Below are 21,805 nucleotides of genomic sequence, written 5' to 3'. Positions count from 1 at the left end.
TAAAAGATAATAAATTTCAGTGCATGCTGCTAGACATTTGCTAATCTCACTAATTACCAAGTACGCCATGTTGAATTCAAAACTACATGGGAATTGTCTGTGTATTTGATGCACTATATCCAACCATTGCAAGAAAACTGGGCATCTTTCATTTACGTCTTCAGAACCGGGCCCATGACCACAGCGATCGGAAAATTTATGCCCAAAACTCAGCCATTCACGTTCAACGAGAATGCGGAAACCCTAATAAAAATTATACATCAAAAAAATATATTATTTGTATGCAAAGTACCAAAATCTGGCATCCTGAATGGTTACCTCAACAGTGCGATAGAAAGGATCCAAGCACAGTTGTGCTGTGGCCACTATTTGTGGCGTTCGATCCCAGCCGTCCGAACAGTGTACCAATACCGGGCGCCCTTTCTTCTCGATGGCATGGCAGACGGTTACGGCCGCAGCTAAAAGTCCAGAAAGGTGTTGCAGCCACATTGTCTTTTCGAGTAAACCTAACCAACTAAAAGAAATACAAGTTTACATACAAATGTAAGTAGAGTCATAAGAAAACTATTATCAAGCTTACTTGGGACAATCTGGTGGTGAAGCACACAGTTGTCTGAGCGCATGAAAACTCTTTCGTATGACATGAATGTTACCTAGATTCATAAATTCTATTTCCGCGCACGGATAATATTCAATGCATTCGCAGCCTCCGCCGCGTGCACGATTCGTTACAGCAGATGCGTAGCTACGCGCATCTATAATAAGGATTTTCTAATAGGAAAAGAAAAAAAAATCAATAGGTTCGAATGTAATACGCTACAATTTATAAGTACTTTACGTACTCTCACTTCATCTAGCGCCACTTCCTCGTGACTGTTTTCAGTGCTTGATGGTGAATTCTCACCGGAAGTCATGGTGAGCCCAGGATTTGTGCACTGCATGAAACGACGCATCTGCTCGCCTCTGTCAAAGGCACAAGCATCAGCCAATGCTTTGAACAGTTGCTCGTCTTTCGTACTGCGCCAACCGAACCAACCCACCTCCGGCTGACTGCAGCGCGCAATCACTGCGCCCGATTTTCGATGACGCCATACAACCGCTGGCAGACGCCGCGAACCTCGAAAGTTCGCCACTTCATTGAGCATTTCGTCCGATATGCAACCCGGCACCAGCAACTTTTGCGGATATGAAGGACACAATTTGAACTCCTCATTGGCTTTGGAAATACGCCACGCTCCATTTAGATCGAAACCGAGTCGTTCGACTTCACGCATAAAATCGTCATCATCGCGGGAGGCACGTTGTAAGCGTTCCAGGTACTCGGTAGAATTGTCAATGATGCTACCATCGGCTAATCTGCCAATACCATCGCCATTCTGTACGCTAATTGCATCACACATATACGAGTGGAAGGGAAACGCGAATAATGCTTCCAACGTTGGCGGGACACCCACTGATTGATTAATACGGCGCTGCCAATCGGAGCATTGTTCAGCTGTTTCAAAGGAACATTTCACAGTGCTAGCGTCTTTACAATTTATGATTAATTGAAACAGGTCACGGATATGTACGCTCTCGATCAGGCCCAGTGGCACAGATGTCTCTGAGTTGGTAGAGTTTTTAAGCATAAATATGCGGTATGTAGAGAGCGCCAAAACACCATCATCTGTACGTCCCAGATATTTGACGGATTCACCGGCAACTGCATTAAGAACGTAATTTTTTTGAGTTATCAAAAATAAACTAAATAAACAATCGAAAATTCACATAGATACTAACGTTCTTGAAAGGGCACCGTCAACTGTGTATCTTCCTTCTCCATTTGAGATTTTGGAAAAAATTCAGTTGCTCGTACAATGCACAATGACGGAGGAGGTGATCCATCCGATCCCTCCATTTAGCTGCAAATAAAAGAATTATAAAATAAATTAAATAATAGAAAATTCTTTATACATACATACGTTTGTATGTTTAGCATGAAGAAAATTTTTGAAATACAAATAACAATATTCTAATATTTCCTACCCCGAAAAAGGGGATAATATTTGCCCTCTAAAAGCTTTGACAGAAGGCAGCGTTGATCCGTATTAACTTCGACTTAATTCGGATCAACTGGAGTTAATTCCCGAGTTGATCCGGATCAACGCTGCCGTCTGTGTATGCTTTAAGGTGTACTTACTATGTGCAAGGTTATTGGGTGTTTGAATAAATTGAGTAAAAGATCTGAAATTTTAAGAAAAAGCAATTGCTTATTTTTATTCATACGGCCCATTGTGTGTTCCATCACCAAATATGTATACATATCAAAATATGTGCCAAATATCACAAATATAACAAGTAAGGTCTCATTTCCATGGAACAATTTACCTCGGAGAAGGGGCAAGACTTTGGAAGCAGATTGAAGAGGTGAGGCAGAGCAAGGAACACGCTTAGAGTAGTATGGAGATTACATCCACACGATTCCCCTACATGAAGAAATATCTTAAATGGTTCGTATGTCTCAGGAAGAATTACTTAACTCCAGCGAAGCTCCGATAATCATATAAGAGTCGCCGAAGTGCAATTATGCTCTCTTACTTCTCCATCCAATCCTAACAGTAACTTTTCCAAACTACACTTCCACCCCCCACCAGCTCATACAAATCAATTGTTGAACTTGCACAGAGTATCGGACATATGACATTTTTCACTGTGTTGCTGTTTCAAAACAGCTGCCGAGTATGTATGTAAATTGAGCCACCGCACTCTTCATCACAGTCTACTAAACGAAGCCACTGTAGCACGCAAACCACAAGGCAAGTCGGAACATCACACTAGGTCAGCAAAGCCGTCAAATGGAAGGCACGCACGCAATGTACGAAACACCTTTCAACAAGGCGCTACACATGTGGGCGTCAGCAAGTAAAAAGGAAAGCACACTCCGTATCCAACGGTGAGTTGAAACGTTTGGTAAACACACGACACTTACATCGCAGCTGGATCGGTAACTTCGGCTAAATGTTGGACCTGTGCAAGGACGGCGGCATGTTGGCAACCACCAACACAGTTGTTGTTAAATATCTATTTCGACTGAAAAAACAGCATAAAACCTGCAATCGCCGCAACTTATAGATGTGCCTATAAAGTGTATAGTACATACATACATTTTATCCAGAGGGTAGCGGTTTACGTTGAGGTGAGAGCTGAACTTATAAGCCAGCTGATAAGGACTAGGTAAACAAAGCTACTGCTAAAATGCAAGTGCGCACACCAAGAGTTTCGGTAATCTTATATTCTAGGATGTGGAAGCTGCTGACTGTGAATTTTCTGGATAGAAGGCTGGCGAGTAAGCTCAGCTTGCAGATTAATATTAATCCCATACCATAAAAATTTATTACGGCTGCTTAACTGCGGACATCATAGGCAGAGCATAGACGAGTAAATCTTTTGGTGGAAAACTCATTTTCAGTTAAGTTTTCGACTCGGAAGATCTATCGTCAAGGGACTCTAGTGTTTGGCAAGGTTTAGAATAGAGATTTAGCCTTTATTACCTGAACATTGGTTGCCGCAAGTGGGAAAAAAACATGAACATTTACTTGACGTTCTCAGCGATACGCAACCAGAAAACTAAAGGAACTAATTATAATGGAATAAGAGTTTGAAAAAAAAACGAAAACGGAATTAATTTTTACTAAATTTAAGATTACATTTATTGCGACCTTCGGATAGACGATAAGGCTTGCATTTAATAGCAATTGCGGACTTCAAATATTCATAACGACACACCCTAGCGCGACATGGAAAGGGCCAACTTTGTACTATAAGCGCGTGCTTCTTTATCCACATCATGGAAGGAGAACTCCGAAAAAAACTGTACTCTAATATTACGTTCAAATTGGCCCCATTTAACTTGTTAAATGAAAAAGAGCTTTTTGAAAAACACAATCGTCCACATTGAAAATTCGAAAAAATTCAAAATCAAGTTTTTGTGTTTCAATTTGTTTTGTGCGAATGTCTGCTTCATGATATTAGGTTTGTTCGTCGAGCAAAAAATTTGTACGAATTTGTACGAATTATCACGATTTTTGCCCAAATCGCGTTCGTGCAGACCAAAAAATTATCCAACACTCAAAAATTGTGAGAGCAAAGTGACAGTTCTCTTGGAGAGAAGTTGCAAATTCTTGCTGGAAAAAATTTTGCCAGCAAGAATTTGCAAACACGAAAAACATGTGGTTGTGGCGCATGGTTGCATTTTTGTCTACAATAATTTGAATAAATTAGTTCGTTAAATTTAAAAATTTATAAACACGAGCGATTTTTTTATGAAAAAAGGAAGTAAATAATTGTTGATATAATTAATTTAGTTAATTCCAATGATTTGAACTTAATTCGGCTGAAAAAAATGGTATTCGCAATCGGAATGCAATTGCAACCAGAGTCGATTTAAGAAACCCGACAGCTAGTACGATGAAGAAATTGAAATGTATGTTAAAGAAAGTCAGAACAACAAGAAATATACATGTATATCCTGTTTTTGGCCATCCGAAAGAATTTTAAAAATTCTATAAAAATTGTTTATGTTTGAAATGCAACCGTGGACGCCAGCTGGCAGCGAAACTTGCAAATTCCTGCAAATTTGCGTTCGTGCAGAAATTTGCAAGTTTCTCAACATGAGAGAGAATTTGAGAGAATTTTTTCTTACTCTCTGATATTTTGAGTGTTGGATAATTCTTGCTGGATTTTCGACGAACAAACCTATTAACGCATACGGATTACTTAGAGACTTCAAAAATGTTTAGTTCCTATGCACTATTTATCTCTGCGTACGATGAGACCTCATGGGAAATAACTATTTACCGCCTTTGCCTCTTTTTTGGCGGGCAGACATGCATACAATTTTGATATTTTTTGATAATTTTTAATTTTTAATATTTTTCAGAATATAAATTTTTAGAACGTTGGCGTGTCAAATGAAAGCTTTTGGGTCTTTCTGATTGGCCGGAGCAGAAAGCTTTCTGATACAACTCTGCGCTGAACTGGTTTTCAAACGAGTTAAATGATTTAACTGGTTCAATTTTCCAACAACAATTGCATGCGATTTAACTTGTTAATGAACATGTTTTGTTCATTTAACTGGTTTAAGCCCATTTAACATGTTTAGCTCGTCAATTTGAACGTAGTATAACTCAATTGAGAACGGGTTTGGATAGTCGGCTACACACCTAGACCCAGACGACGTCTATCATATTTAAGCATGCCCGAAGGACAGTGTTAATTCTGTCTGGATATTTACGTATCAGACAGGAGTACACTGGAAGAGCCCCATAAAAAATTTGGCAAAAAGGAAAGAAGAAATCTGAAAAATCGCATAGATTGGCAAACTGCTACGTCCACTACACTAGGGACGAAAATGGTAAATGCTACACAATTTTAATGAAATTCGTTTTGCAGCTTAGCCAGAGAGATTTTAAATCTGAAAAGTGGTCAAAATCGGCCTACTGCCACGCCCACCAGCCAAACAAAAAAATTGTATTTTCCTTAAAACCAAATAATTTCAGACATATGTATCTGTCTCCTAGTGTAGCGGGTGTAGAAGTTTACCAATCTGCACAATTTGTCATTCCTAGACAAAAGTACTACATATAAAATTCCAGGAAAATAGTTTTCGCGACAGCTCATATGGGAATCTGTCATTGTGAAACGTCCAGTCTGTGGAAGATAGCAGACTCTAGCAGCTGCAACTTGTTTCAACAGTTTACCCAGGGTTTATCGTTGTAATCCCAATAGCTCCGTGGTGCAAAGTAGTTACGACTATTTTTACGTTAAAAAAAAGCCACCTTGTTAATTGGCAACATTATCAGATATGCATGTGAAGATGCTGAGAAAAGAACACGAAAACTTGACAACCCTGGCGCAGGGCGGAATAAAGGCAACATTATTTCGAGAAATGAAAACGCTATAAGAAACTACTGAGAAACACTTGTTTCAAAACTTATTTGCACTTATTTCAACAAAACACATCCTGAAAAATTCGGCAGAACTCAATGAAACACCTAAAACTTATCTCATGCTTTCCACCAATGTGCGAAATTATTTATTGCCGTGAGAATAGGCTCTTTAGTGGACTACTCTTGCCATGGTTATAAAACGAATTCAAATCAGTATTTTCAAAACCTATACTCTTCAAACATATCTATTAGTTAATAATCCCTCTCATCAAAAATTATCAATTTTATTTTCTTATCACCTCGAAGATGTGCGCTTTTGCCGCTCCCAGACCACTGTGGGGCGTAGCCACAATAAAACGAATATTGAAAAACTGCAATCTCTTAAACACTCCTCACTTTTTCAATTCGTATGAAACCAATAAGTATTAGCACCTAGCAGTTTGACGCCACAATGGAAAACACTAAAGTTATTTCTAACTAACGCATAAAACATAACTACATACATTACTTAAAACTTTGTATGTTAAAAGGCAATTGTCACCTTTCCAATGGTTGGCTTGGTTGGAGAAACTTTATGAAGAAAGCTTATGTGTGTTCCGAAAAACTAATTTTAAGACGTCATAACTCTGCTCACTGCACTTGTCACATTATCAAAGCTACGGAAAAAGTACAGACAGTGGTGGAAAGGGAAATTAGAATTGAATATGTACAGAGATCCGCATGAAAATTGTAGTCTGTATCCAGCATGGTTGTGCGGCGAGCGTGAGCATGCGGCCAAAACAGTGACAGGACGAAATAGGGAAATAAGCGTTTTTACATGTATACATATATATGTCCACATATGTAGATATACAAAAAAAAAAAATATACATATTATATGCTTTATGTGCTTAATAAAGCGACTCCCGTCCGTGTGGACGACACAGAAGAAAACGTTTCCTCTTAGTTGTGTATTAGATGCATTTCACATTTTAATATTATTATAATCAAACCACCTACGCGTATTAAATACGATTTTTTTCTTTCTTTTAGCCGATTAAAATACATGCAAGTAAATAAAAACGTACTTACTATATACTATAATACTGAAACCGACCTACCCCAAACCAAAATTATTACGCCGATACTGCGATGTGCGTATAAAAACTTGCAATAAAGATTCGAAACAGTTCTCCATAAGAGATGATAACGTGTGTATTCAAATCAGAAGAAAAATATATACATATATTCGATTTATTTATTAAAAAAAAAATAGCCAAAACTATGTGCTTTAGTTACGAAGCGACCGTCACGCGACCGAGAAGCAACTGTAGTTGACTAAATGCGGCGACACCGATTACAACCGTAAATGGCGTAGCCGCCACAATCGTAGTAAGCGAGACGAACGAAGCACTCAGTATATTCAAAGTGGTAGTATATACAATTATGTGTATACATCGTTGTATATAGTATATATGGGCACACGTAGTATGGATGTGCAAGGTATGCTGGAATACGAGTAGTGGCAATGGCAACGCACTCGTTCTCGTAGTGGAGCAGTGGGTATCCAGTGTCACTGAGTGTGGTGTCAATGCTTCCACCAAGCGGCTGGCAATGGCCGATAGACTCAAGAAAGGTGTATATATAGTATACTGAAATAATGAATAATTCTAGAGTTAGGAATGCTAAGAAAAATATGAATAATAAAATATATGTAGATACCAGCTATACACTTAACAGTTGAATGATTAGATATTAATTAAGTACACAGATACATAAGCACATTAGGGTGGACCACAAAAAAAAAGTTGTAAATGTTAGGCTTTCACTCCCTACGATTTTTCTAAATGAAAAAAAGAATACCCACGTTTTTCGTTAAAAAAAATTATATTCAGAGCTGCCTCAAAGCCCATGACCGTTTTCATAAGAACTGAGCAATTGCTTTTTCTTAAAATTTCACAACTTTCCACAAATTACAAATAATCTTGCGCTTTTTTATTTGACCACTCATTATTTCGTATTTATCCATCGAATTTTTGCTTTAAGCTGAATAACGGTAAATTTCAAATATCACGAAAACGTATCCATAGAAAAAAAAATAACTCGATTCTCGGAAACAGCGAGCTATTCTACATAGGAATTGGATAATGGCATCCAAAGAATATTTTTGCTATAAACCAGTGTAATCAATTTTTGTCTAAGAAAAGCAAATTAAGGGTTTGATAGTAGCTGAATGCTAAATTTTCAGCCGTTTTTCTTTCATTTACTTTATTTTTTATTTTTATTAAGACGTTAAGATCATCCCCCTAAATAGCTTGTATATATGTATATGGATACATACATAATATAATATATATTTTAAAGAGCTTTCTGAATAATGTGAGCAATACTCCAATTTATATTTGGGATTTGTCTGACTTATTAATAGCTAATGCCAACGGCAATTATGATCTTTAAATTATTAAAAGAAAAAACATTTATCTAAATACGAGTAGTTAGGCATACTACTTTTAAAATTAATAAAAAACTTGCCTCCTTCGAGCCGGATTTGAACCAGCGACCTATGGATAGCTATTCTTGCTTCGCAATTACTCTACAGTCCACCGCTCTACCAACTGAGCTATCGAAGGTATGAATCAAACGATATGTTTTGGCGTCAACAAGCAAAATTCTCAAATAAAATCTGGGCTATCACTGAATCCATCGTAGACCGATTTTTTGTGAAATCCATTACTATAACTGAATTCGAATAGCTTTGAACATAGCATATATATACTTCGAAATATATATGTATGTATGTATATGTACATATGTATGTATGGGCATTCATCCGTTCATATCTAGCAATTCGGAACGTGTGACTGCATTTTTGTAGATTTCACACTAAACGGACTACGATTTTTTTATTTTTGAACTTCGTTGATGCCAAAATACATTGCTTTATTCATACCTTCGATAGCTTAGTTAGTAGAGCGGTGGACTGTGAAAGTGAAGCAAGTGTAGCAGAGCTATCTATAGGTCGCTGGTTCAAATCCGGCTCGAATGAGGCAAATTTTTAGTAGTTTTAAACAGCGTAAATACATACATACATGCTACTTATTATTTTTGTCATTAAAAAATGTGCGAAATTGAAAATTGCATTTAAAAATAATAATGTCAAGCATGGGTTTTAGAAATTGCAGTCCAGGTGGTAGGTACTCTTTTCCACTTTGTAGGACGAACAATTAATTTACACATAATATTATTTTTTATCAACTTTCCACAATATTTCAGCAAAAGAAAATACTTTATATTCCTTCGAGCCGGATTTGAACCAGCGACCTATGGATAGCTACACTTGCTTTTCAATTACTCTACAGTCCACCGCTCTACCAACTGAGCTATCGAAGGCATGTGGAAGTGCAGCGCAGTTTCGCTTACCAGTAAATCGCGCTATTGCATAAAGTAAAAATACAAAATTTACAAATTTAAAAATTTGTGACCTTATTCATAAAAAATAATACTCATTTAAAGAGCTTCATAAAGAGACATTTTCATACAAATTTTCGATTTATAAAGCGGTTAATTTTTTTTTTATCTTTTATGAAATTGAATTTGATTAAAATTCATAAAGTTCATAGCTTTTTTTAGCAAAATTTAATAGATTTTAAAAAACAATAAAAAAAAGTCGAGTAATAAAAAATATTTACTTTATCCTTCGAGCCGGATTTGAACCAGCGACCTATGGATATCTATATCTACATGCTTGTTTGCAAATCACTCTACAGTCCACCGCTCTACCAACTGAGCTATCGAAGGTCTTGTGCGTAAACGAAAAAATTTCTTTTATTAGCGCATTGTCTTGAGTGCTCGTACATATGTAAATAAGTATGTATGTATGTATGTGACTCTTCACAAAAAATTATTTCTGCTCGTTCGGCGATTTCTATAATTTTTGTTTTATTTGAATAAAATCTACATAATAGCATTATCGGTGAACGCTGACCAGACAGTTATCTGAGAGTGCTTGAAAAAATACGTGAAAATCCAGTCGAAAGAGAAACCGAAATTCCAAAAAACAAGATTTGTATACAAAATCATAGACTGTCGCTATCAAATTGGTAAGAAGCGTCAGCTGTTTGGGAATTAAGGCTGTATCGATTAGCAACGCAAATTTTATCCGTACATAGATTTCAAGGTCGTGTTAATCAAACGATTTGTGTGTAAGGAACAAAAAAAAACAACAACTTTCAACGCAATGCATCGCCATTAAAAATGTTGTATCGATCAGTTACATCCAGAAAAAAATAAATTTCTGTAAATAATTTGCAAAGGAATGTAAGAGAGACTATGATGCTGACAAGAAAAGGTTTTTTAACATGAAAAATTATAATAACACTTTTTTTACTGAATTAAATTTACAAAAAAAAACTATGTTGCATGTTTCATTCATCCAGCCCGGAACCCAATTCGATTAAGACCTTTACCTTTTCAAAAAATCGAGTTAATGATAACACCAATTAGAATTTAACGGTATCTGTTTATAAAAAAAAATATTGCATTGAAAAAATTAAGTGAATGATAACATGGATTACACTGAGCAAGTCAATTTTGCAAAAAAAAAATATATATATATATACTCCCAAAACTAGGAGCCAAATATAGTAAAACTGCGTTTTTAGTTACTTTCGCGGGCGCCAGGCTTTTTTTAAAATAACTTTAAAATTTTAAAGATTTGATTAGTTCCAAAAAAATATTAAAAAATTCAGTGCTATATAGAATAACAATATGAGTACCATATAAAAGATAAAACTCTGTAGAATTGAAAAATATTAATTTTTTGGTGTATAAGGACGAATAGGTATTGAAAAGCCCTTTCAAAATTTTGTCCATAAGTATCCTTGCAAATTCGCAATTTTTATTTTTTAAAACAAATTATAGGCACACGACCATATCCTCGAATTTCTTCCTTCTACTTCAATAGCGTAAACAAATATTTAAAAGGGCGTTTTCAATGTCAATTCGTCCTTGTGAACAAAAAAAAAATAATTATAATGTACATTAGAGTAGTTCAAAAAAAAAAATCCGAGATAGGGTTTGGGGCACCTTCCAAAATTTTTTCTCTTGCCGAAAGAGATGCTGGTACCAAACTTTACGTTTAGAGGATGCTCATGATACTCATATTTTACTCTAGAAGTATTGTGTATGTACATATACTTATCAAACAATTAGTTAAGCAAACTAAGAATATTTCAAATTAAAATAATTAAAAAAAAAATGTCCAAAGTTACAGTTGTTATGGCAACAGTAGCTTTTTATAAAAGTCACCAATATTTTTGACAGCTTCATAGCAATTCAGTATCGCAGTTCAAGGTCATTGAGCACCTTGTATTGGTTACAGTAGAAAAGAAAGTCGGCATACACTGGCAATCAAAAGTGAGCGCATGGTGTTTTTGGTTTAATATTTGCAATGTTTTTCAAAATCAACGTGATTTCTGAGCCGCTTAAATCTTGATCTTGTTAGAATTAAAAAACTGATCTATCTGCGTACTCAAAATTTTTCTAATAATTCAGATTAAAAACTTCAAAATTTAGACGCTCCTGGACATGGTTTTATGAATTTTTTAGGTTTAGAAGTAAGATCGCTTCATAATTAACTAATTATTTTACCTTATAAATTTACTATATAAACAATGATACACATGTTTTCTGTCGATGCCAGTGCAGATGTTTTCGCCAATAATATTTCCCCATATAAAACATTTGTCGTTGCAGTCGTCGACTTTGTTATGTGTCTATGGCATAGACTCTATGCGAATGTACATTTACATATATATAATACATTCATACATATTTACTTTCGTATATATATATATGCAAAAACATATTACATATAACGGTTTGATATTAAGACCTAATACACAATAGCGACACAGCTATTTCACATTCGTGCAACGACAAAACTTTTCATTCACGTTGCTGCTGCATTTCAGATTCACTTTCGTTTCACTACACAAATGCGACATCTAATATTTGTCAATGATCGCATTGGTTATGCAAATACGAGCACGGTTGCCACACTTGGTATTTTGGTACCAAAAGTGGCACATTTTCTTATCAATAGTACTTTGGTACAGTTTTCCATAAAATGTTACTTTTTCAATCCAATTAATCAATTTTAGACTTTTTGAGATTTTATCATAAAATTAAATAACTGGACGAAGAGATTAATTTCAGTCAAGCAGAAGAGAATGTGACAAAAATTGAATTGAATGTGTTTTCACACGAACCATTAATTTTGAAATAAGTACATCTCTTTGTTATTAAATGTTCAATATATTTAATAAAAATCGATTTCATAAATATGTACTACATTACTTCGCACTGTGACAGTGGTGTTCAAATGTTTTGCCTTTTGTTTTGGTTCCTTTCCCAATAATAATGATAAATTTCGAAATTATAAGAATTCTCCTTTTTTCTGTAAGGTAGCAGTCAATAAAACTAATGCGTTTAATGGAAAATATGTTTTCTTAGTTAGGACGGTCTTCTTGTGAATGGGCGACATATTTATGAGAAAAAAGCTTTACTACTTACTTTCATGTTAATATCAAATTTGAAGTTGGTTTGTTAAATAGTTTTACTTACTGTACTTATAAATAAATAAACTTTTTCGAGTTTGAATAAAAGAAAAACGGAATGTGTTGTTAATTTAAACCAAATAAAATGATGCATGCGCAAAAAATGATCAGATTTTGAGTAAAATAAAAAAATATATAAAATTGGGTTTGGAGACAAACCGGTCCCGGCGATGTGCCATCTTCAGTGTTATTTTTCTTTCTCCACAACAAAAAGAAAGATCGGTTTTTTAATCGAAAAAATGATACCTACTTTTTTTCTTAAAACTTTGGCCCTAATAAAATGTTTAAAGTGGCAACCGTGAATACGAGTACATGCATATAAGTACATATGTACATACATGCATCCATATATATTTATGTAAGAATGTATTAGCAGTAGACATGTACACAAAAAAGTGCATTAGACTGCCTCGCCTACATACCAAAAAAATAGGTTCCCTTTTCCCAAGCGAATCATAAAAAATCGCAAGTTCTTCGTCAGTAACTGCCCTAAGGTGGTCGGAGTATTTTTTAGAGACGTGAAATGATGACCTAGATATTGTCAATTTTTTTAGAAAAAAATGAAACAACCACTTTTTGGATACCTCCCAGTTTCCTAATAAAATTTTCCGCTTAGTGAATTTGTGAAATTTGTAACCCTTTTAATGAACTTGTGCGAGAATGGTTCAAAAAAAGACCCGTAGGAGCTATAGGGTTAAAAAATTTAGGGCAAATCGCTCACAAAACTTAATTATACGTACATAGATTCTAAAAAAAAAAAATATTTTAAATCGATTTATGTTTACATTGTTTATTTAATTCACGCCCACATGCATTTAGATTTAGCGCACTCGCGTTTCATGATTTACATTTTTTAATCTTCGGTGACCCCTAGTAAAAATATCTGCTTAAAACATTTTAACCCTTAAACTTACATTTGTGGATAACTTACAAAACACTTATTTAAAATAAGAGTCAAAAAGACATATTATGACAGGAGTTAAGGGGCTAAAATGTTCTACGAAAAAATTGGCAGCCAAGGGTTAGGTTCAGACCCTAAACAGAATCCTTAAAATTCTTAAAATTGATTCACAGTGTTATTAACTTTTTCATCAAAACTGCATTAAAAAGTTAGCAAAATTTGCATGAAAAATATCATTTAGGTCTACAGCTCTCAACAAAAACGAAAAATTCACACACAAGAAATGGAAAGGAAATTTTCTTCTGTAAAAATTTCTTAAATCAGTATCGAGCATGAAAGGGTTAAGGGCCTAATCGTTAATGGGATGTTCGCATAACATTGGTCCTTCACGTAACCCTATAAAAAAGTCTAACGATGTCAAATCGCAGCTCCGAGGTGGCCCATTCCCAAAACTGCATTTCCACAAAAACTTGTTCCCCATATAAAATACATGGAAAACTTTTAGCGACATCTAAATATTTTTTGATTTCGAAATAAAAAACGCAAGGGTATATTTTTCGATCCTAGGGGATGAGAGCATTAAAATTCAGACTTTACTTTTTCATGTGCATTTTTGAACCACCCTAATGTAGATTCATTTGAAAAATAATAGGAACACGACATTTCGACCAGTTTTGGCTGTACTATAAGTACAAATTCCAAACTTTGTAGAAAAATTAAGCGAAAATTTAATGAACTATAAAATCACACACTTAAAAGTTTTCTGAAAAGTCTTAATAAAAAAAAATTTTATAATGTTTGAAATTTAGGCATTATATAGTTTTTGTTAGATGATGAGCTGCATTTTTATAAAAAAAAAATTAAAACATTAAACAAACAAAAGAAATATAGTCAAAACTGGTCAAAATGTCGTGTCCCACTTGTTTTTCACATGACTGTAAGGTAAGTTTGTTTGTCAAATGCGTACTATGAGCTCCCGGTTCTATAAAGGAGTCAATCAATGATTTGAACAGCCGGAAGTCCAATTTCTACATACGATCGCTCAGTTATATCTGCGAACACCTTCTTTTTAAATATTCACAATGTTTTGTAAGCCATGTATACCTAATTTTTTGTTATTTTTTTACAAAAATTTGGTTCATACTATAAACAAAATTATATAAATCAAAGATTAAAACTGTATACGAAATTAAGGAAAATTTAACGAATTTCATCAAAATTTTAAACTTTTTACTCGGACTAAAAAAAATTCTAGTATGTGGTTTTATAGGCTAGGAAATCGCGTTGATTTTTAATTTTTTTCTGATGATTGTAGGCATTTTTCTCCGTACAAGGTATGAGCGATTCTTTATTTTATGGAAGAAAATACATAGAGCTGTCAAAAAAAGATTATTAAAACTCAACGCGATTTCTTAGCCACTTCCAATTTGTAAAGATTTAAAATTTTGATGAAAATTCGTTAAACTTTCCTTAATTTTGTATACGGTTTGACACTATGATTTATATGGTTTTGCTTATAGCACGAACCATATTTGTTTAAAAAATAACAAAAAATTATAGCTTGCAAAACATTGTAAATATTAAAAAAAAAAACAAAAGGTCTACTATTAAAAACTAATTGCAGGCACTTTTTTCGTGAGGCACCCTAATGCACATACATATGTACATATGCGTGTGTTTGTTTCTGACATTTTGGCAAGGGATACCTAGACTCCATGGTCTGCTGATTCGAACACGCAAAATGAAATAGCATAAGAAAAAAGCTTGCGCACTGGAAAACCACTTTTACTTTGGGCACTAAGTAACAAAGATAATGGCTTGTGGAAACAGGTAATCGAGTACTCATTTGGTTACAAACAAAAAACCGCAATATACGAGCGTATACACACAAAAACAAAAGGTACACACATAAATGATGAATGAGCAAAACCAACAAACGCTCACAGACTACTGGCTGGTTTAGCTTTGGGGAAAAAGCCGAGGCGACGAGGTGCTCAACTAATGAGCTAAACAAGCAACCTAACGACCATACATCACTAATTCAAACAACACGAAAACGCACATGTAGTAAGCAACAAAAACACTGTTGAAAGGTAAAAACAAGCAAACAACAAAAAAACATGGCCAGCGAGCGTTTGCTGCAACAACGAAAAATAGGAAAAGCGGCAAGGCAACCGACCGGCCTTTGCTGGAATTTTAACCAGTGGTACGTGACAAAAGGAAAACCGGAGAAAATAAATTGGAATCGACCGACGAAAGCATTCGACTTAGCCATCGTCGATGCTGCTGCTGCTGCTGCGTCTAGTTGCCTTGTTGTTGTCACATGCATATATGTAGTTTTCTGGCGCTGTCAAGCTGACTGACTAAGTTGGTTGGCCATATTGTCATTGTCTTGCCATTGGAACTTTTCCATGACAGCGATGTGTATAGGTAAAAAATAATAGACTGGCGCTTTGACATGTTGTTGTTGTTCGCTGTGTAAGCGTTGGCCGGTGTCGGGAGGGTGAATTTGTGACAGACGCTCGTTCGTTGAAAATTGTTAATGAAAATGCACTTTTCCCACTTAACACTGAATTAATTGGTTTTAGCGTATTTGCACTGAGGCAGGTGATAAGTATTAAAATGGTTTTAAAGAAATTTGAAGTGCAAGAAAAAAATATTAAAAATAAAAATGTGGTGAAATTGAATATGAGAAAAAGTCGATGAAGACAACACAGTGACTATTTTATGCTTCACGAGAATGCGCTGTCATCGAATATGAAATCAATATAAGCATCCGCGCATCCTTTCAGTGCGTTTTCCAAGCGCTTTCTTTAAATGCGTACATACATATAACGGGTGATTTTTTTGAGGTTAGGATTTTCATGCATTAGTATTTGACAGATCACGTGGGATTTCAGACATGGTGTCAAAGAGAAAGATGCTCAGTATGCTTTGACATTTCATCATGAATAGACTTACTAACGAGCAACGCTTGCAAATCATTGAATTTTATTACCAAAATCAGTGTTCGGTTCGCTTTACGTCCGATTTATGGTCTACATAATCGACCAAGTGAGCAAACAATTAATGCGATTGTGACCAAGTTTCGCACTCAGTTTACTTTATTGGACATTAAACCAACCACACGAATGCGTACAGTGCGTACAGAAGAGAATATTGCGTCTGTTTCTGAGAGTGTTGCTGAAGACCGTGAAATGTCGATTCGTCGCCGTTCGCAGCAATTGGGTTTGCGAAACACATTTCGAACCGAACACTGATTTTGGTAATAAAATTCAATGATTTGCAAGCGTTGCTCGTTAGTAAGTCTATTCATGATGAAATGTCAAAGCATACTGAGCATCTTTCTCTTTGACACCATGTCTGAAATCCCACGTGATCTGTCAAATACTAATGCATGAAAATCCTAACCTCAAAAAAATCACCCGTTACATATGTATATATTGTTTAGTAGTTAGTAGAATCGTCGACAAATTTCATCATCTCACTTGTGCAATGATTTCGCACTTTCAAATTTATTGTTTGCTTGATACTTGTGCACGCTCTTTAAATCCTTGCCAATTAAAATCACCTTTCACTGCGCCCTCTGTGCCTGCATTGAGTAACTATAGTTCATCATGTATAAAAAACAACAAAAGCAACTTAGACGACGACGCCGATAACGATGACATCGGCATTGGTAACACTACTGACCTAGATTTTTCCTCAAGGCACATAGTTGTTATTGCCGCTTTATTAGACTGTCCATAAAGAATAATCTAGTGGATTTTGGATTTTTTTTAAAGGACTTTGAAATTTCTAGAATATGATTGAATAAAAAAATTATTCAAAAGATGCGGTGCATTGTAGAATAACAATGTGGATATCAGTTAAAAGGTAAAATTCTGTAGAATAGAAAAAAAAATTATTTTTGGGTGCACCAGGACGAATAAGTATTGAAAATGTCCTTTTAAAACTTTATCCTTGAATATCCTTGGAAATTTTCAATATTTATTTTTGAAATAATATAATTCAAGGAGTAATATGTTAACTACCACATCCTTGAATTTCGTCCTTCTAACTTTATTTGTCTTAGATAAAAAAAAATGTACACTTCTCTTTATAAGATATTGATAGTTACAATATACATAAATGAAGATACTGGAATCATTATTATAGAACCATGTATGCGCTCTAAAAGAACTAACTGGCCGTATGATATACCTAAGGTTTAAATATTTTAATTGTTTTGTATACAAGGGCGTAGCCAGCCTTTCATCTAGGGGGCAGGAGTTTATATAAAGGGAAAATATGTTTTTAATTATTTATATATATATTTTTTTTTGTATATAAAACGAAATTTTTGGGTTTAAGAAAGTATAAGTTTTCTGGTAGCCTTTACAACGAAACCAATTTTTTAAAAATCGGTTAGTATTTATTTTTTTTTAATATTTTTCTTTATAAAAAAATGTATTTTTTCCTTTCAAGTGTTTTTTCTCAAATTTTTATACACGAAGTATACAAACATGCACACCAGAAGAAAGATTTAATTGCGTTAACAACGATATTAATTTAAAAACAAATCGGTTAGTAATTTGTTTGTTTAAAATATTTTTTTTTATAAAAAAGGTATTTTTTATTTTTAAATGTTTTTGTCCCAATTTTTACATACGAAGTATACAAATATGCATATCAGAATAAAGGGGGTGTAATCACGTTTACAACAATATTAATTTTTTAAAATTCAGTTCAAATTTGTTTGAAATATAAGGTTTTTAATTTTTCGAAGACTCGACCTTTGTCTCCTTATAGCACCTGTAATATAAGCGTCCGAAGTCCGACGAAGCTCCGACGAAGCTCCGACGAAGTCGGACGAAACTTTATGTTAAGTACATTATTTCCGAATATGATTTACGTTTATTCGCACGATTGCACACGCTTGCTTATTCATATTATAGTCAGCCCTTTAATCAGAATTTTTAGACAAATTTTCAGTACGCTGATAGATCGGTTTTTTAATTCTATTTATTAAAACAAGTGTATTTTTTAAGCGGCTAAAAAATTGGGTTGATTTTTAATGATTCCTTTATCGACGGATTTTGTGGTTTTATGCATGTAACAAGTGCAATTTATAAAAGATAGCCGTTCATTTTTTTAATTTTGTTTGCAAACGGTCTTGCGCATTTTATTCTACAAGAGATTCCATTTTATATGGTAAAAAGTGCAAAAAGCTGTCAGCAATAAAAAATCAAGGCGATTTTTTAGCCGTTTAAAACTTGCACTTGTTTTACTAGAATTAAAAACCCGATCTATCTGTGTACTTAAAATTTTTCTAAAAATTCTGATTAAAAAGTTCAGAATTTAGACGAAAATTTGTTGAATGTTTCTAAGTTCTGTATAAAGTTTGAAACTTTCATTTATGTGGTTTTGATTAAAGCATGAACCATTTTTTTTATAAAAAAAATAACAAAAAAATGTTTACTTGAAAACATTGCAAATATTAAACAAAAAAAGACCATGCACTCACTTTTGCTTGCCAGTGTATATGTAAAGCGAAATCGCGTGACAATTACCGCAGAAAAAATAATTTATTTCTACTTATGCAGCAACTACCTCGAAATTGATGTATAATCTCCCAGCAGCCTCGTTGAGATAAACCAAATGCCTACACTTTTCATACATATCCTTGCAAGTAATTCAATATTGCTTAGTTCAAAAATCATCTTACTTTCGGCAATTAACTATTTCAGCATTTAATAACAAGTAATTTTAAATTGCTTGAAAAGACATCTGCAAAATAAACATACCGACTTTGAAGTGCTTTAAGCCAAATGCATTTTAAAGTAGTTGAAATCAAATGCAGAGTCGGAAAATCGACTGGCTGCTTGCACACAATTCAAACTGAACATTTGAAAGCGCATTTACATGTCTGGCTGTAGCTGAGCTACAGAGCAGATATGCTTGCTGTTACTTGTTAGCTTCCAGAACGTCCGGGTTCGAATCTCAACAGAGACAACATGTGAAAATGATAACACATTTTTTTTTCTGTCTTGGAAATATGAAAAAGCATCTGTGAAGTGCAGAACGAAAGCGTATTCAAGCGAAACATACTGAAGTTCTTTGGGCCAAATAATGCAGAGTCGGATAATTTAATGATGCCTAGGACATCGCCATGTTAAAGTCGACAGTTCGTTCCAAGGAAGAAAGTCAGATCTTCAACTAGTTGTGGTGGGTAAAAAACTGGTTGAAAATCGATATTTAAACTAGTTTCTTTCCGTACTGAGCTAACTTACAGAAACAAATACCTACAAAGAATGCAATCAAAGAGAAAATGTAGAGTAATATATAAACAAAAAAGAAATCTTAAAAAAAAAAAAAACAATTAATACAAACGAAAAAATTCAAAGATCAAAGTCAAAAGAGAAAAAAATACATACATGTCCTCACATTTAACTCAACATTGTTGCATTAAAAAGAGAATACTCGTGCTAAAAATAACTTTTACGAAAATAGAATCAACAGATGATGGCCTTTGTGTTTTTTTTTTTTGCTATGTGAAACTTAGGTGTTTGCAATTTATTGCTTTGTCTGTTGGGGTAATTTATTTTTATTTTTTTAACATTTGTCACGCGTGTCTATATTAAAATAAGTAAAAGGGTAATATATGCCTATAAAACGTAGTTATCTGTAAAATTTAAATAAAGAAAAATTAATGAGTTGTATCGTCAGGATTATTGAAAACATGCTCCATGAAATTATGTTGGAACATAGAAAGAAACATTTTTGTACCGGAAAATCTAATAAATAATATGTATGTTTCCCGAACAAATCGATGAAAAATATCACAAATATATCCATACGTTATTGCATTTCACTAAGTAACACTTCTATTGGGCGAACTTCTCTGAATCAAATACACATTTTAAGTATTAGGGGTAGCCAAAGAAAAATCAATTGAATTTATTTTGAACGATTTACAAAGAACTTGAAATCTACACGGTGATAGGTAATCAACTGCTAAACGCTGTACCGTAACAATGCACAAACATATTAATTTGCAAACCAAATTAAGCAAAAACAAATATTCAAGTATAAATCAATCAACATGATTATCGATAAATATGCATGTAAAATCTAGCGCTGATGATTTGGCCAAGGTAATGAAGTACATACGTGAGTAGATAATGACCGGATAACTGGGCAGTCCAATATTTACCCGGATTTGCGATTGTATAAATCGTTGCCAGAATAAAAGATTATCATATGGGAGGTTCCATGAGAAAGTGAACCTTAGAGCAAAAATTATTTGTTTATAAAACTAACAAACATTTGGATCAGACATTTCTAAACTTCTTGAATCAACCGAAAAATTACAAATTAAAGCTTTAAATGCATTTTTATTACCTTTTTTACGTTTGGAAATCAAGTTCTAAGTAAATTTTTTGACGTCTGTCAAGTTAGCACTACACATTTCGAAATTGGAAAAGTTGACTATGGCATTAATTGTAGATTTTTTGTGGTAAATTTGTTGTGGAAAGAAAAAAATTTGTAGCTCTCATTTTTTTTTTTATATACGGTATGTAGTGCTAACTTGACACCATACACCTACTTAGTCGATAGAACTTAGATATTGAAAATGTTATAACGGCATTGACTGTAACTTTTTTGTTGAAAATTTGTTTATTCAAAGTTTTTTTTATAAAAGTCTAGCACATTACATAACCAGCACCACAAAAATCCACGTTTCAAATTTCGTACAAAACTTTGATAATTACACCCAAAACTTTTAAACTAAATCGCGTTGATTTTTAATATTTTTTTTTGGCTGCCGGTCTAGGCATTTTCTTCCATATAAAATGCAACTATCCTAAAATAAAACGTGAGTGAATTGAACCTCTACTTGGCTTCTTATATTTTTTAATAAATAATCTTCAATATTGAAAGCTTCTTTTGATATAAAAATTTGTACGTGTCCCACCCGTGACATAGGAATATCGGATTTTTTTTTTTTATAATCAGCCTCATCGCGAGAGTCGAACCGTAACCAAAATTTCATGACATTGCCTAAAATGTCGACTCGACTAGTGTATTAAAACCGAAAAACTTGGCAGCACTGCATAGTTTCCGATGATTTTCGTCGTTTACTCATTTCAGCACGACAGTAGGCAATGCCAATTTTGTTGAGTCGTACAATTTAGCCTAATATACGACTTACGCAATGAGGCTGAATAAAGCAATAATTATACCCGAGCGCACTTGTGCACAAGGGTATATTAATTTTGTTCACATAACGGTTGTTTGTAACAGCCAAAACGAATCGAGATAGATATAGACAAATGTATACATAAATGATCAGGATGAAAAAAGAAATCGATTAAGCCATGTCTGTCTGTCCGTCCGTC

General features: G+C 34.1%; 1 protein-coding gene and 4 non-coding genes across 10 annotated transcripts in view; 1 reads left to right on the top strand and 4 right to left on the bottom strand.

Moving 5' to 3' along the window:
• LOC108369932 (myotubularin-related protein 4) overlaps positions 1-21,805 on the bottom strand; it is a 37,816-nt gene that overhangs the window by 10,258 nt on the left and 5,753 nt on the right. For 4 of the 6 annotated variants that reach the window (XM_017625148.1, XM_017625149.1, XM_017625151.1 and 1 more), the window contains 5 exons: positions 1,780-1,901; positions 843-1,702; positions 581-771; positions 319-514; positions 58-243 (listed from right to left, as the gene is read on the bottom strand). In XM_017625148.1, the coding sequence (XP_017480637.1) occupies positions 58-243; positions 319-514; positions 581-771; positions 843-1,702; positions 1,780-1,897 (1,551 nt within the window). In that variant the 5' untranslated portion in view covers positions 1,898-1,901. Of the gene's footprint in view, positions 1-57; positions 244-318; positions 515-580; positions 772-842; positions 1,703-1,779; positions 1,902-6,032; positions 6,044-7,027; positions 7,254-12,535; positions 12,548-21,805 lie in introns of those variants that run through there. The other 2 variants (XM_017625152.1, XM_017625150.1) reach the window with 2 other exon arrangements.
• Positions 8,440-8,536, bottom strand: TRNAY-GUA (transfer RNA tyrosine (anticodon GUA)). The gene is made up of 2 exons: positions 8,500-8,536; positions 8,440-8,475 (listed from the first exon to the last, which is right to left on the bottom strand). It is a non-coding gene; the product is annotated as a tRNA-Tyr (tRNA).
• Positions 8,856-8,952, top strand: TRNAH-GUG (transfer RNA histidin (anticodon GUG)). The gene is made up of 2 exons: positions 8,856-8,892; positions 8,917-8,952. It is a non-coding gene; the product is annotated as a tRNA-His (tRNA).
• On the bottom strand, positions 9,200-9,296 carry TRNAY-GUA (transfer RNA tyrosine (anticodon GUA)). Its single transcript has 2 exons — positions 9,260-9,296; positions 9,200-9,235 (listed from the first exon to the last, which is right to left on the bottom strand). It is a non-coding gene; the product is annotated as a tRNA-Tyr (tRNA).
• Positions 9,600-9,704, bottom strand: TRNAY-GUA (transfer RNA tyrosine (anticodon GUA)). The gene is made up of 2 exons: positions 9,668-9,704; positions 9,600-9,635 (listed from the first exon to the last, which is right to left on the bottom strand). It is a non-coding gene; the product is annotated as a tRNA-Tyr (tRNA).

Source organism: Rhagoletis zephyria, unplaced genomic scaffold, assembly GCF_001687245.7.
Source record: "Rhagoletis zephyria isolate East Lansing unplaced genomic scaffold, Rhagoletis_zephyria_1.1 Rzeph_scaffold_03920, whole genome shotgun sequence".
Taxonomy (NCBI): Eukaryota; Metazoa; Arthropoda; class Insecta; order Diptera; family Tephritidae; genus Rhagoletis; species Rhagoletis zephyria.
The sequence above is the reverse complement of the archived record's forward strand: the minus strand, read 5'-3'. Positions and strand labels throughout refer to the sequence as shown.